The sequence below is a fragment of the Trachurus trachurus genome, assembly GCF_905171665.1.
Source record: "Trachurus trachurus genome assembly, chromosome: 9".
In the NCBI taxonomy this organism is placed as follows: Eukaryota; Metazoa; Chordata; class Actinopteri; order Carangiformes; family Carangidae; genus Trachurus; species Trachurus trachurus.
This window is the reverse complement of record NC_139895.1, coordinates 26,074,387-26,087,007: the sequence shown is the minus strand read 5'-3', so window position 1 is coordinate 26,087,007 and position 12,621 is coordinate 26,074,387. Positions and strand designations below refer to the sequence as shown.

The 12,621-nt window shown below is 39.5% G+C and overlaps 2 protein-coding genes across 2 annotated transcripts in view; one reads left to right on the top strand and one right to left on the bottom strand.

The window, feature by feature from the left end:
- Window positions 1-1,462: 1,462 nt before the first annotated feature.
- On the bottom strand, window positions 1,463-8,260 carry fam219ab (family with sequence similarity 219 member Ab; the record flags this gene model as incomplete). The annotated part of the gene is made up of 6 exons (XM_083979711.1): window positions 1,463-1,618; window positions 4,172-4,226; window positions 4,341-4,421; window positions 4,895-5,000; window positions 6,885-6,984; window positions 8,234-8,260. The coding sequence occupies 6 exons, from the start codon at window positions 8,258-8,260 to the stop codon at window positions 1,463-1,465; spliced, it is 525 nt and encodes a 174-aa protein (XP_083835837.1).
- The window catches only part of bco2l (beta-carotene 15, 15-dioxygenase 2, like), a gene marked incomplete at its 3' end in the record, with an annotated part of 31,599 nt that continues 23,428 nt past the window's right edge, over window positions 4,451-12,621 (top strand). The window contains exon 1 of the mRNA XM_083979710.1: window positions 4,451-4,507. Within this exon, the coding sequence (XP_083835836.1) occupies window positions 4,483-4,507 (25 nt within the window). The 5' untranslated portion in view covers window positions 4,451-4,482. The remainder of the gene's footprint in view (window positions 4,508-12,621) is intronic.

Sequence of the window (12,621 nt, the reverse complement as noted above, 5' to 3'; positions counted from 1 at the left end):
ATTTAAGGGAGAAAGGATCATATATGAAGGATATTAGTGCTAAAAGTTAGCAGTCCTTGATGTTGCAGTTAAAAAAACAATTTCCAACCTATAAGTCAAAAGAGACAAATAGATGCCATCTCACTCTTTATTTTGGCATTGTATGTCTGTATACATGCATATGCATATATGTGTGTGTGCGAGAGAAGGGGGGATAAATCTTTCCTACTGAACCTGTGTGCTCCCTTAATGACCTGTGGTGTCAAGATAGAAATTGGGAGGAGGAGGGAGTGTCCAGTGGTCAAGGTCTAACACTGACGAAAGTTACACTGGGGTAACACAACAGACTGTGCTGAAAAAATCTATCTAAAGCCCCCCCTCCCCTCCAGTCCCTTTGGCCTTGATGACATGGGGATCATGTATGTGTTAGAGGGTCAGTGCAATGATGCATGATCTTCCCTTTTGACACAGTTCATTTCAGATAAGACACTGTCACTGCTTTGCAGGAAAGAGTACACAAATAAGTGCTCCACAAAATAAAAATTAAAGTGTGCAAATTCAAAAAAGAAAACAACAATGCAAGTCAAGCTAGTGCCACAACATTAGCACGTGATTGCACAACAGAAATGGGACAAACCTCAAATGTGCAACATGTTACTTTCTTATTACTTTCAACTCAGTTTTTCAGTCTGGTGTTCCTCATGCAAATTGTTCCTCAGCCACTCACATTTATACATTCAATCCCTAAACTGTGTAATGAAACACTCAAGTCAGATCAAGGGGCAAAAAAAAGCTCAAGTGTTGAAGGTGGTGTGAATGAGTGCAATGACCTGGCCTGTGCTACATAACATCCCTGTACAGTACAATGAATACAGTACTAAATATCCTCTATTTTGGGTACCAAGACCGGAGTCCACACTTTTCAAATATCTCCACACACTACACATACAATCATACTGATCCCTCAGGTTTACAAAAATGTAAGCATTAAATAAAAAACTAAATAAAAAAAGAAAAGAAAAATAGAAAAATGGAAAAATGCAGCCAAAAATTCAGGTAAGCAGAACTGTTGAGTCAGCAGTTATGATAATGTTTCTTATGCTTTAGGGAAATTGAAATCACTTTGTTTTCTGTCTACTAACATCAGTGTGTTGAGTTATATCATGTTCACCAGGAGAAGGGCTCTCAAATACGTGTACAAGTGCATGTCCTACCATAGGAGGAAACCACCACTTTTAATCATATTTTAAATACATATTCAATCTTTTCACATAGGTCCCATCTCCTACACTGTAAACCAAAGTTTCTATATGCTAATTTGATTATTTGTCATTGTCATTATCATCATAGCACTTAACTGTCATTACAATATTCTACCAATGTTTCGCTGTCGCTGTTCTGCCAGCACAGTAAACACAGCAGATGGAGATCAAGGGTTATGTTGTGTGGAATGGGGTAGGGGGCAGAGGGTCGGGGGGCAGGGTTACTGTATTTGACAAGTGGTGGAGGAGGTTGCCTGGCAGCACATGCAGGTAGGGTTGACTGATTTGGGTGGGATCAGATCCAGGTCCTCATCGTCTGGGATCTCGTCTAGGCGGTAGCCATCTTTCAGCAGCTGGATGTTCAGATCCTGATTGATTTGCTGTAGAGGGGGCAATAGAGAGGAGAGGGTGATGGGTAACATGTGTCCAAACCCCTGAGCTCATTCTGCCACATAATCTGCACACTAATCGTAACATTAAAGGCTATTTCACTCCCTGTTACTTCCACAACACATTCGACTGTAGTATGTAGGAGGCTATATTAAATTAACTGTCCATCATTAGCCACATGATCTGGACATTGTGTGTAGGGTTTGGCTCTCCTACCTGTCTGCATTTTTTAATTTAAATTTTTTTTTTATTTTAACTGTTTTGAGGCTGAGACTCTGTTCCCGTCACACCCTGCATAGCCTACAGAGTAGGCCTACTTTCTGTCAAAGATGTGCTGCTGCATTGATTGAATGACAACGTAAGACCACTCTTGTGTCTATGCTACCCTTAACTTACATAACACCTCTATACACTTCCCAATTGTGGTCCAATTATAAGCAAACGAGCATGCAGAGGCTCAAAGTAGCACAATGATGCAATGAGGTTACTGCTTTGTGTCCCTAGGTGGCATACCAGTCATTTGTTTGTGTCTAATAGAGTGCCAACTTGTCAGGCACTCTTAAGATAGTTGATGTTTAGTTTTATGTGTCGCCTAGACAAATCAGAAAATCACATTATTGAGGCCCTAGTCAGCCCATTAAAAAGCTGCTACCGATTCACTTCTAGGCTAAGGTGGCATTCATGCAATAGCCTATAAATGCACACTTTTCTTGTATTTTTGTACTTTCTTTTATTTTTTTACTAGGTTATTTATATTGTATGATTTGTGATATGGACCTGTGTCTGAAATAAAGCATATTATTATTATTGTTGTTATTATTATTATAATTATAATTATTATTATTATTATTATTATTATTATTATTGTCGTTGTTATTTTTATTGTTATTATTATCATATTATAGCTGCTATACAATTTACCGCACGCAATGTTTGTAGGGGCTTGTCCTGTAGCCACTACTGGTTGCTGATAGTATTGTTTAGACTGGTACTCGAGCATGAACCAACGGAAACTTCTTTGCGTTTGAAACAATCATGTTCCTTTTATTCCTGGGTGAAGCCACGTATATAACATAACGTAAACAGAAAACGATCAAACTTAAATCACCGCTGAGCACCGTCAAAAACTGTTTGCTCCTGCCTCATCAGCAACACCTGGGCTACACAATGAGCAATCTCAAGTAACCTGCCTGACCCCCCACCAACATCCGGTTCAGGTCAGGCACAAAGAAAATACTGCCACCTAGTGGCCTGATGGTGCAAGGTTTGAATAAAACATGGCTCCTACAATGTTATTTGTCTAGCCTGTACAAAGAAACTTTAGTGTGTTGTGTTGCCGTTTAAGGCTAAAGACAGAAACGCTGCGCCTGCGCCACCCATCATGGCAGATTGGACGCAGCTGCTGAATATAATACATCCATAAGCTGCTGCTATCGGTCAGTGGGGGGGAGGGGCGAGTTGGGCTAGCCTACTACGATCACTACGATACGCGGTAAATACAAATGTTAACCTTTGCGTCGCTTTCCTACCCCGGACAGAGCCAGTCTCTACCCCGGAGAAAGCTTTTGGTGAGTAGCTACTAGCTACAATGATCAAGTTTGGAGCTGAACGCGCAACAGTTCTAGGTTAAACAAACAGCTGTTGATGCTAACACAACACTGGCTATGTATGTAGCCTATGTGTAGCCTAGCAAAACTAGAGTTGGCTCCTTCAAGAGTTTCTTTGGCAAAGGCACTCTGCTCAAAGGTTGGTAATCCATGATGGATGCCCGAGCAGAGGAAGTCAGGTAACCTTAGGCTAAATTACTTGTCTTTAGTTTAATGACAACAATCCCCAGCCCCTTTATAGACATCGTAGAAATATACTACTTACAATAATAGTGATTTTGACTGATTAAAATTTCAGTCGTTTGACAAAAGATGATTGTCACTTGGCACTTTGAGGGTGATGGCTGTTCTAGTGTGACTTTTGCTTTTAAGCTAAAGAAAATCTTTTATTTTGTAAACAACAATCAGCATAATTCCCTACTTTGTTAAATCACAACCCAACAACTCACAACTTACTGTTAGCTTGTACAAAGACATGGAAGCAGGTGGCTGAAGTGGGTTATATTGCGAATTCGAAAGATTTTAACATCTGTGGGCGTCTGAAGATAGCCCTATATCCTTATGCATGGACTTGTCATTGGCAGCTGATGTCGAGGATGGGAATGAGAATTTTAGCTAGGAATAAGTTTCAAGTTTCACAGTTTCATAAGACCATGAAACTGTGATTGGCTATTTGCAGCAGTGCTGAAAACATTTGCAGGAGCAGTGATTTGTTTCCAGATGATGCTTATTGCAATCATATATTTGCATGGAGAGCACAGGCCTACAGAATTAGCATGGCCAAAAACAGCCTTTCTTCAAGACTGGCTTATGAAATCCTGACTCTTGGCTTCTTTACATTCATCAGCAAAGGGATGAAGTGAATTAGAGAGCAAAATGTGAAAAAAGAAGCAGGGTGCAGAAACATACATAATGCACTATAACACATCTTACCTCAGCAGAGGAGTATCCTGATGATGAATATCTAGACATGTCAAAATCATCATCACTGAAACAAACAAACAAAAAACACAAGTTAAGTTTTTTGTACATCTATGTTGTTCTCTAGTAAAAGAAAGACAGACCACAAATACATTTCTGAACGTGTCATGTGGATGTTTACCTGTCTGTGTCTAGGGCCACTAGAGGCTTCTCATCTGGGCTCTGGTCTAAAGAGGAATAGCCTTTATTGGGCACTACCAACCTGTGGACAGTGAAGACATGGAAAAAGGACAGAGGAGAATGAGCACAGCAGCCGCAGTGACATGTGTGACAGAAGAAGACGTGAAGGTAGGAACATAAATTCACAACAAGAAGAGATGAGTAAGGACTGGCAGAAATGTTGAAAGAAAACCAAAGTGAGCCTTGAGACATTATCACAGATAACAACAGAGGTGTGAGGTTTAATTTGTGCGACATCAAAGCCCAAATCAATAAAACATTTATTAGAGCCCTACTGAGAGAGAGAAGTAGGTTAATGGACACAAGAATAAAACCCATGCATTCTATGAGGGCATTCAAGCACATTTTGGATATTGCACAGGATGGCTTACCAAATGATTAAGCTGAATAAGTAGCCTACTATAGGTACATTTATCACAAAAACTAAATATTTTTTAAATTACTGTGGTTTTCGTTTTTTTTCTTTTACCAAAGAACACAGAGCTCACACTTTACCTTGTTCTGGCCATGACATTGTTCTTCTTGGGCTGCTGGTTGACTGGACTACCGACTGTGTTGCTGTTCTTCAATGAGCCCTTTCTAGCAAGCTCTCTCTGTTTCTCTGCACAACAGTCAAAGACACAGGGACACACACATCAGTTCAACTTGAAATGACACTTGGGCAGAATGAAACATGGTGGAAGAAGGTTGAACTAATGGAACCTTTTATAATTTGCTAATGTGAAGCGTGGCATTGCTGAGAGACAAATAATATGATGTAAGACAGACATACTTATGAACTTTAAGTTCCACATCATTTTATCGCATTAGAATCTATGAAAGTCTGCTCAGTGCTCAGGCTTTAAAACTTACGATTAAGGAATTTAGTATAATTTAAACAAATGTGTGTGTGTGTGTGTGTGTGTGTGTGTGTGTGTGTGTGTGTGTGTGTGTGTGTGATGATAGGAATCAAACTGGGATTTCTACTCGGAGTCCCCTTTCACTATGACAAGGCTGGCATCCTCCCTTTCTGAATGTGACATCAAGACAGATCAGTGTCTGTATACACAGTGGGAACTGTCTGAGGGGATTAAAATCCAAAAAGCATGAGACAATAGAATCATAAACATCAATAGTCTAATACAATATCAAATGAGCTGCCTTTTCTCATTTCAATAACCAGATCACAAATGACTAATGCTATTAGTCTAGTCTGAGCTAACCATGAAAATAGAATTAATCAGAGACATGTTGTGAAAAAACCAGGCACTAGAAAATGTGGTCATGCTGGACGCTGCGACGCATGATCAATTAAATACATTTTTGGAGCTGTTTTTAGCTCAGTTGGTAGAGCAGCTTCCCCATGTGTTGAGGATACAGTCCGACTCCTCACTGCAGGCATCCCCGGTTCGAATCCCCCATCGAGCAGCCCTTTCCTGCATGTCAACCCCCCCCCCCCCCCCCCCATTTCCTGTCTGTCTCTCTCTCTCGACTGTGTTTTCCATCAGAGGCGAAAAAAGCCCTAAAAGATATACTTAAAAAAACAAAAAAACATTTCTAATCTAGAAAAGAGTTTTAAAGGGCACTTTTGCATCTCAATGTCACAAAGGCAAATTATGGGCAAAATATAACAAGCATGCATGATTAAAGGAATCTGCTCTGCTTTAAAGATGGGTCATTTTATGTATTAAAATCACTAAAATACAATAAAGGACCAGTCAACAGAATATAATGGAATACAACAGTAGTCATCATTATGGTCTCACAAACAGGATGGATGGAGAAAATATTTTTAAGGTAGCTGATGTTGAACAGCTTTTGTAGGTGCTGAAGTAACATTTTAAAAGCTTCCTCTTTTTTGCGTTTCTATCACTGAATAGTTTTTGAATAATTGTGGCCGTTCAAGGCTTTGGCTATAACATCAAGAGTAAAATCAAGGGCTGGACTCTGTCCAAGGTGCTGAAATGAGACTTAAAGGACTGGCTTTTCACAACACAAGAAGACACTTTATTTTTCAAATACAAAAAGGCCAGACAGGATGATATTTTTTCCATGGATATCCATGATCCAAGAAATGAAATGTATTCAAATTGAAACCATTAGTCCATTGACAAATGTTTAATTCAAAAATAAATGACAACCTTGATAATTGGATCATTGTTTAAGAAGTGGTGTATACTTTTTGTTATATGGGGACCATAATTGAGGGCATCAAATTTGTAACACTTTACTTTGACTACATTTCATTGGTATATTTCACCATTTTATGACAAATCACATAATTAGTGAATTCATCCACAGACAAATTTGTGATGGAAAATAATTAGTCAGAAAATTTAAGAGCATACAGTATATATAACATATCACAACACTGTTGGTTTGTCTTGTGCTGTTTATGAAAATTGATTCATGTCTAGAGATTATGCCAGTCTTGTCAGGACCTTACAGGATGTGGTGATATCCACAGAGAGTGACTTGGCCCACAAATACTCTAGCACTTCCTCACCTATTTTCATCTGCAGGGGTGAAGGCTTGTAGTTGATAGTGACAGGTTCTACCTCTCTGGTATCTGAGTCTGCCTCTGAGGCTGTGGACGAGGCCGGGTCCTGGAGGCAAATAGAAAGACGGCACAGACACAAAGATGAGCAGAAATGTGCATTACTGAGGGCTGGATGAATAATTTATATTTATTTGTAATGCATAATAGACCCTTCTATGCCCAGACAATGTGAATGAACAGTTCATAAAAGAGATGAAAACTCCATCTTTATCTTTGATAGACATAGGACTCTAAAAAAGTCCATCTCTATCAAATAACTGCAGTTTATAACGCATTAGTTTCCTTAAAAAAATATTTGGACCCACGTACTGTTCGAGACCTGGATAATCAAGAGCTTATGAATCAAATTAGATTTTGTCACCTTTAGTTGCCAAGCCTAAATCAGAGTTCAAAAAAGCTCAGACACTTTCTCATTTGTGAATGCAAAACTTTGAACTTGACTTGTCCTGGTTGCTCTGGGATCCTTTGGTCCCAATGAGGAAAACAAACAAACAGAAATATCCATCAAAGTGTAGGAGGAGAAACACCTTGCACCAGACACGGAGGTGAAGAGGGGCATGGGGACGTCTGGAGACAGCAGGTCAGACTGCTCTGGGTCTAGTCTGGCTCTCTAGCGGCCCCGGCTGCGAGCAGGAGAGGCCGCTCTGCAGGCTGCAGTAACCCAGGGCCCCGCTACAGGCCATGGAGCGCACCGCCAAATCATTTACACTGTGTTATTTAATCAAAAGGCGGCGGTTCAGTGGTATACATAAGCGTATCGTCGAGATTAAGAGTCGTTTAATGAGCCTGGCTGGGCCAGACAAGTGGCGTCGGAGCCGGAGCAACTTGCTGCATGGATGCTGAGGAGGATGTAGCAGCAGTGATAGGATGGGATGCTTGTTTTCGCCAGACATGACGGATGCTGCTCACTACGCAGCAGACCGGACGCTGCTTGTATTACACGGGAACAGAAACGCGATATGGGCAAATGTGCTAATCCAAGATTTGTTACACTGCCGTTTTGACGTTTTACTGTCTGTTGGAGGCAAATGATAATAATAACTTGCTGAAAATTTGTAAGCTTCACGAACCAATATTACGCATGGCAGGTGATGAATTTGTTGGGATCCCCAAGCATAACATCATGAATGGGAGGCCTCTTATACCGAACATCCTGGACTAATAACATCATTTTAAATAAGAAAACAAGATCAAAACACTGGCCGATCATCCCCAAAAGACAGCAACCAACAAATCTGACTTACCAGCGGCTGCATCTCAGCCTGCATCTCCGCCTCCTGTACGGCACTCGGCACTTGAAATCTGTCTATTTCTTCCATCATTTTGGCAACGCTCCTCTTTTCTCCCTTCCCCTAAAACTGAAAATAACAGTAACCGGTTGTTATCACCGAAACTGCGAGAGATCTCAGATTTGTAACAATCTCTGTAGTTCTCCGGTGGCGAGCCTCATCCCAGCAGGCAGTATGTCGACGGTGGTGTGACTGGTTGGGTGACGGTGACTCCACCACCCACTTCCGGGTGGGGTATCCCAAGCTAAGGTCGGAGGACCGAGGAGGGGCCTTTTGAAGAGCACGAAGGTGGTCCCCAGCAAATTGATAACAGATAAATATCACTGCCACTACTTCATGTGAGGCAGTTTGTTCTTGTTTCGCTAAGACTCCTCACATTACTCAAATTACATAAACGTGATTTAATCACATCACTGTATCAGCCATATCAAGAACAAAAATAAATCTTTAAAAATTGTATCTATTGTAGGACTCAAGGAAATTCCATTTTAATGTTTGAACACCAATTGAAACGTCACAGACGTGTAAATACTCACAACACTTCTTAAATTCAGATGATTCAACAACTCTGAAAGGCAATTAACAAAAGTCTCTTTTGTGGAATTTCAATTAAAGCTGAATTAATTACTCAGTCAAATGAACAACTTGGAGCCGATTTATTCATTACAACTACAGTAATTCTGTTCAGCAGGGACAAAACCTAAATCTGACACAAAGAAACCCCAAAACATCTAACCTGTGGTCTGTGGTGGTGAATGTAGTCCAAATTACCAAATTATAGTCTGCAGAATTTGTTTTACAGAGGTTGAGTATTTAATAAACATCAAAAAACTGCTGGACTGCCATTACAGTTTTCTACCAAGTAGAAAAAAGAAAAAGAAAAAAAAATCCACTTTTTTCTTCATAACAATTCAACCCAACATCTGCATGGTGCTTGAATTCACAGTCTTTATGAGACATTGTTAGATTATCAATATTGACAGCCTACAAAATCTTTACAAAATGACACATTAAAAGAAGCACTCATATACAGTGATACACTCTAATTAAATAGAGCTGGAATTGGATAAATAAATCTGTACAGTTACACTACTGGTCAAAAGTTTTAGAACCACAATTTTCTAGTTTTTTCAACTGAAACTCAATTCGAATTAATAGCTTGAATGATACTTTTGACCAGTAGTGTAAGTACAGTATGAGCTATTTTACTCCTCTGGAGTAGTCTACTCGCATTAGATGCCTACTTTATACTTGGAGCTACATCTATACAGTTTGAGACTAAAGAGTAAAAGGAAAAAAAAAACATGTCAACAATTTATAAATTTAGAAAAAACATTATTATACAATAAACAGGCACCGGCATAGATGATAAAACCTTTATTTCAGTGAGTTTAGAGTGGATTCTGCAAGTGTTACTTTTTTTTTAGAAAAGGAATATTTCATCCACCACTGAACTACAGCAACAACAACAGAGCTGATTCAGCAACTCTTTGAAAGTTTCAACAAAAAACATTATAAACTAAACACAAATAAGATTTAATTCTGGACTATTGCACTATTCTGTCCATATATACCTGTAGGGTTTCCTGTCTGTAATATAGTTCAGTAAATTTAAGTATAAAAGTAATTGAATTCTCTTGCTATTCTGAATTACATGTGTGCAGGCTGCCTCCATTAGTGGATGACCAGACATATTGGCCAGCTGAATGAACAGTTGCTGTCATCATACAACTTTAAACACACATTGTATTAAACAGTAAAATGAGAAGCATGTAGCACATTAATTATAAAACTAGAAGAAAGAAATGTATCGACCAGCTAATGATGGTCTGTCTGAAGAACACCTGCAACAGTGTGACTTGTTCTCTTTGGAAGTCACTGACTGCATGTCTGAGTGCACATTGTCCTTACCTGGAAATACCAGCAGAGAGCAGCAATAGCATGCTCTGCTGCACAATAATAGAGAAGTGTTTTGGCAGCTGTGGGCCCCTGCTGCAGCCAGTGCCAGGTGCTTACAACTATTGTGAGGTTGTGGATAGTAAAGATTGAGCCAGCAGGTGGCAGTCTAACTCTTTACATGAGGCAGAGAGACTAGATGGAGGATGAATAATAATGAGATGTGTGCCAGGTCGAATAAGTCCTAGTATTATAGTCTTCTAAATGCAAGCAGGTTGAGGCCCATACCTCTGGTCATGCATATGCATTAGGTGTGACTATAGGTGCATATCTAGAGGTCAGGCTCTGTAAGTGTGGGCAAAGTGAAACTCTACAATATAGCCTAAAACCTGCACATGAAAGAACTTTATTTTCTTCAGTGTTCCCACTGTCCAACTCCTCTATATCTCACATTCAATGTTTTTTTTATTTTTATACTGTGTCATTCCTGCTGATTCAGTTTCAAAAGCACTGTCATTACTTCAGCTTATTTCATCCTATAATTAAAACCTGTGTTGACAGAACAAACATTCATACTGACTAAATTATACTGAATTATAATGATTTTGATATCCAGAGCTGCACTGTTGTCAAAATCGATTTAATGACTGTGTGTGTGTTTGTGTGTGTGTGTGTGTCATTGTGATGAGTGCTTGTGACTCTATAGGGGTTCTGGTATGAAGATCTTATAAAGTGTGACAAGAGTTTTGTTATCAGTTATTCATACATAAGGATAGCAACGTGTACATATCCTCTCCCTGCACATTTTTATAATTCTACACTGCATAAATACAAGTCACATCACAGAGAGCCTCAGAATAACAGCTCTCTCTCTCTCTCTCTCTCTCTCTCTCTCTCTCTTTCTTTATGTTTAACACTCATACACATGCATTTGATGGAATTGAATTAAATCATAGATTACATAAGATTAAAACAAAAAAAGAAAGAAAGACATGTAGTGTAAAACATCAAGATTACGATTTGATCCCATAGTTACACACACACACACGTACACAAACACTGCCCATGACTCAGTCTAGGCTGATGTGAGTTATGCAACCCCTCCAGCGGTGCAGATGGAGCTGCAGATTACTGGCCCCTCGTATGTTTATTAGTAATCTCTCTGTCTGTAGAATTTGTTCAGACACTGTATTGAGTTCAGTGACCTTGTTCCATCTCAGCTACCACTGGAAAACCAGGGAAATGACTTTGCTGCTTTGTAATGCATGATGACAATGGGTTCAGTAACCATTTTTGATCTCAACTGGATGAGGTCACATCAAACATCATCGAAGCTATATCATTCTCTCCTAGGATGATCAATACAACAATAATGGGCAGGGGGAGAGGTGGATTACTGGGTGGATGCTTATTCAGTGTTTTCTTAATAAACTCCTCCAGTCTGAACCAGGGTTTTCAGATCAGTGCGGTGGTTCATGAACTGTGTGAGTCAGAATGTGCTGACCTTCACATCCAAATAGCTACGTGTGGAGTGGATCACTGGATCTGTGCTGGCCAGTTTGCAGGGCTTTGGCACGGGTCTGGTTGGATGGGGATAGAGAAACAAATAAGAGGAAGACTGCCAAAGAGATAGAGAGCGACAGAAACTGGCAGGCAGATAAATAGAAGAGACGTAGATAAACATGAGACAGCTGTAGAGCCGCCTCTCTGACGAGCAGTTTCTAATCAACAGCCCACCAAAGGCCCAAACCATCTGTCTCATATGTGCTATAAACCACTGTTTTACACATGTGCACATACATTTGTACTCTTTCTGTCACTCACTGGACATGCAGCTGATATATCTACTAAAATCAAATAACATTACTTAATTATTTGTCTCATTATAATCTAGTCAAATCCACGACTCTCCTGTTAGTCATTTACAGTGATAGGGCAGTAAAACAAATGAAAGCTGTGAAATCTTATCTCCTGCCGTGAAAAATGTAATTAGATGTGTTACAAATAAATACACATCTAAAAATCCACCGTTCATAGTATGGTATGGTTGCAAAGCTGCATTTTATTACACTGTAGCTAGTCAAGGTGGAGCTGCTCTTATTTAGTGTTTTTGCTGGGTAGTTTAAAGATTCTTGTTTTTATATACAAGTCTGCATAGTATCTTGAATACTTGTCATGTTAGTTCCACTGAAATGTAGTGAGGTAGAATCATAATGTAAAATGGGTATAGTCAAATACAAGTAAGTACCCATAAATTGCACCTATTTTAAGTACAGCACTTAAATAATAGAGAGTTCATTCTGCCTTTATGTGTCTGCAAGACAGAGTTAGAAATCATGAGTCAAATCAATAAAACTCTGTATAATTAAGATTATGCTTGTCACTCAAAGAAAAATAATAGCAGCAGTTAACCCTGTGAAGTCCCCCCTCTTCCCTCTGTGGATCGCGGTTAGCAGATAAGGATTACATAGTTGCAGTTGACTAACAGCAGGATGTGG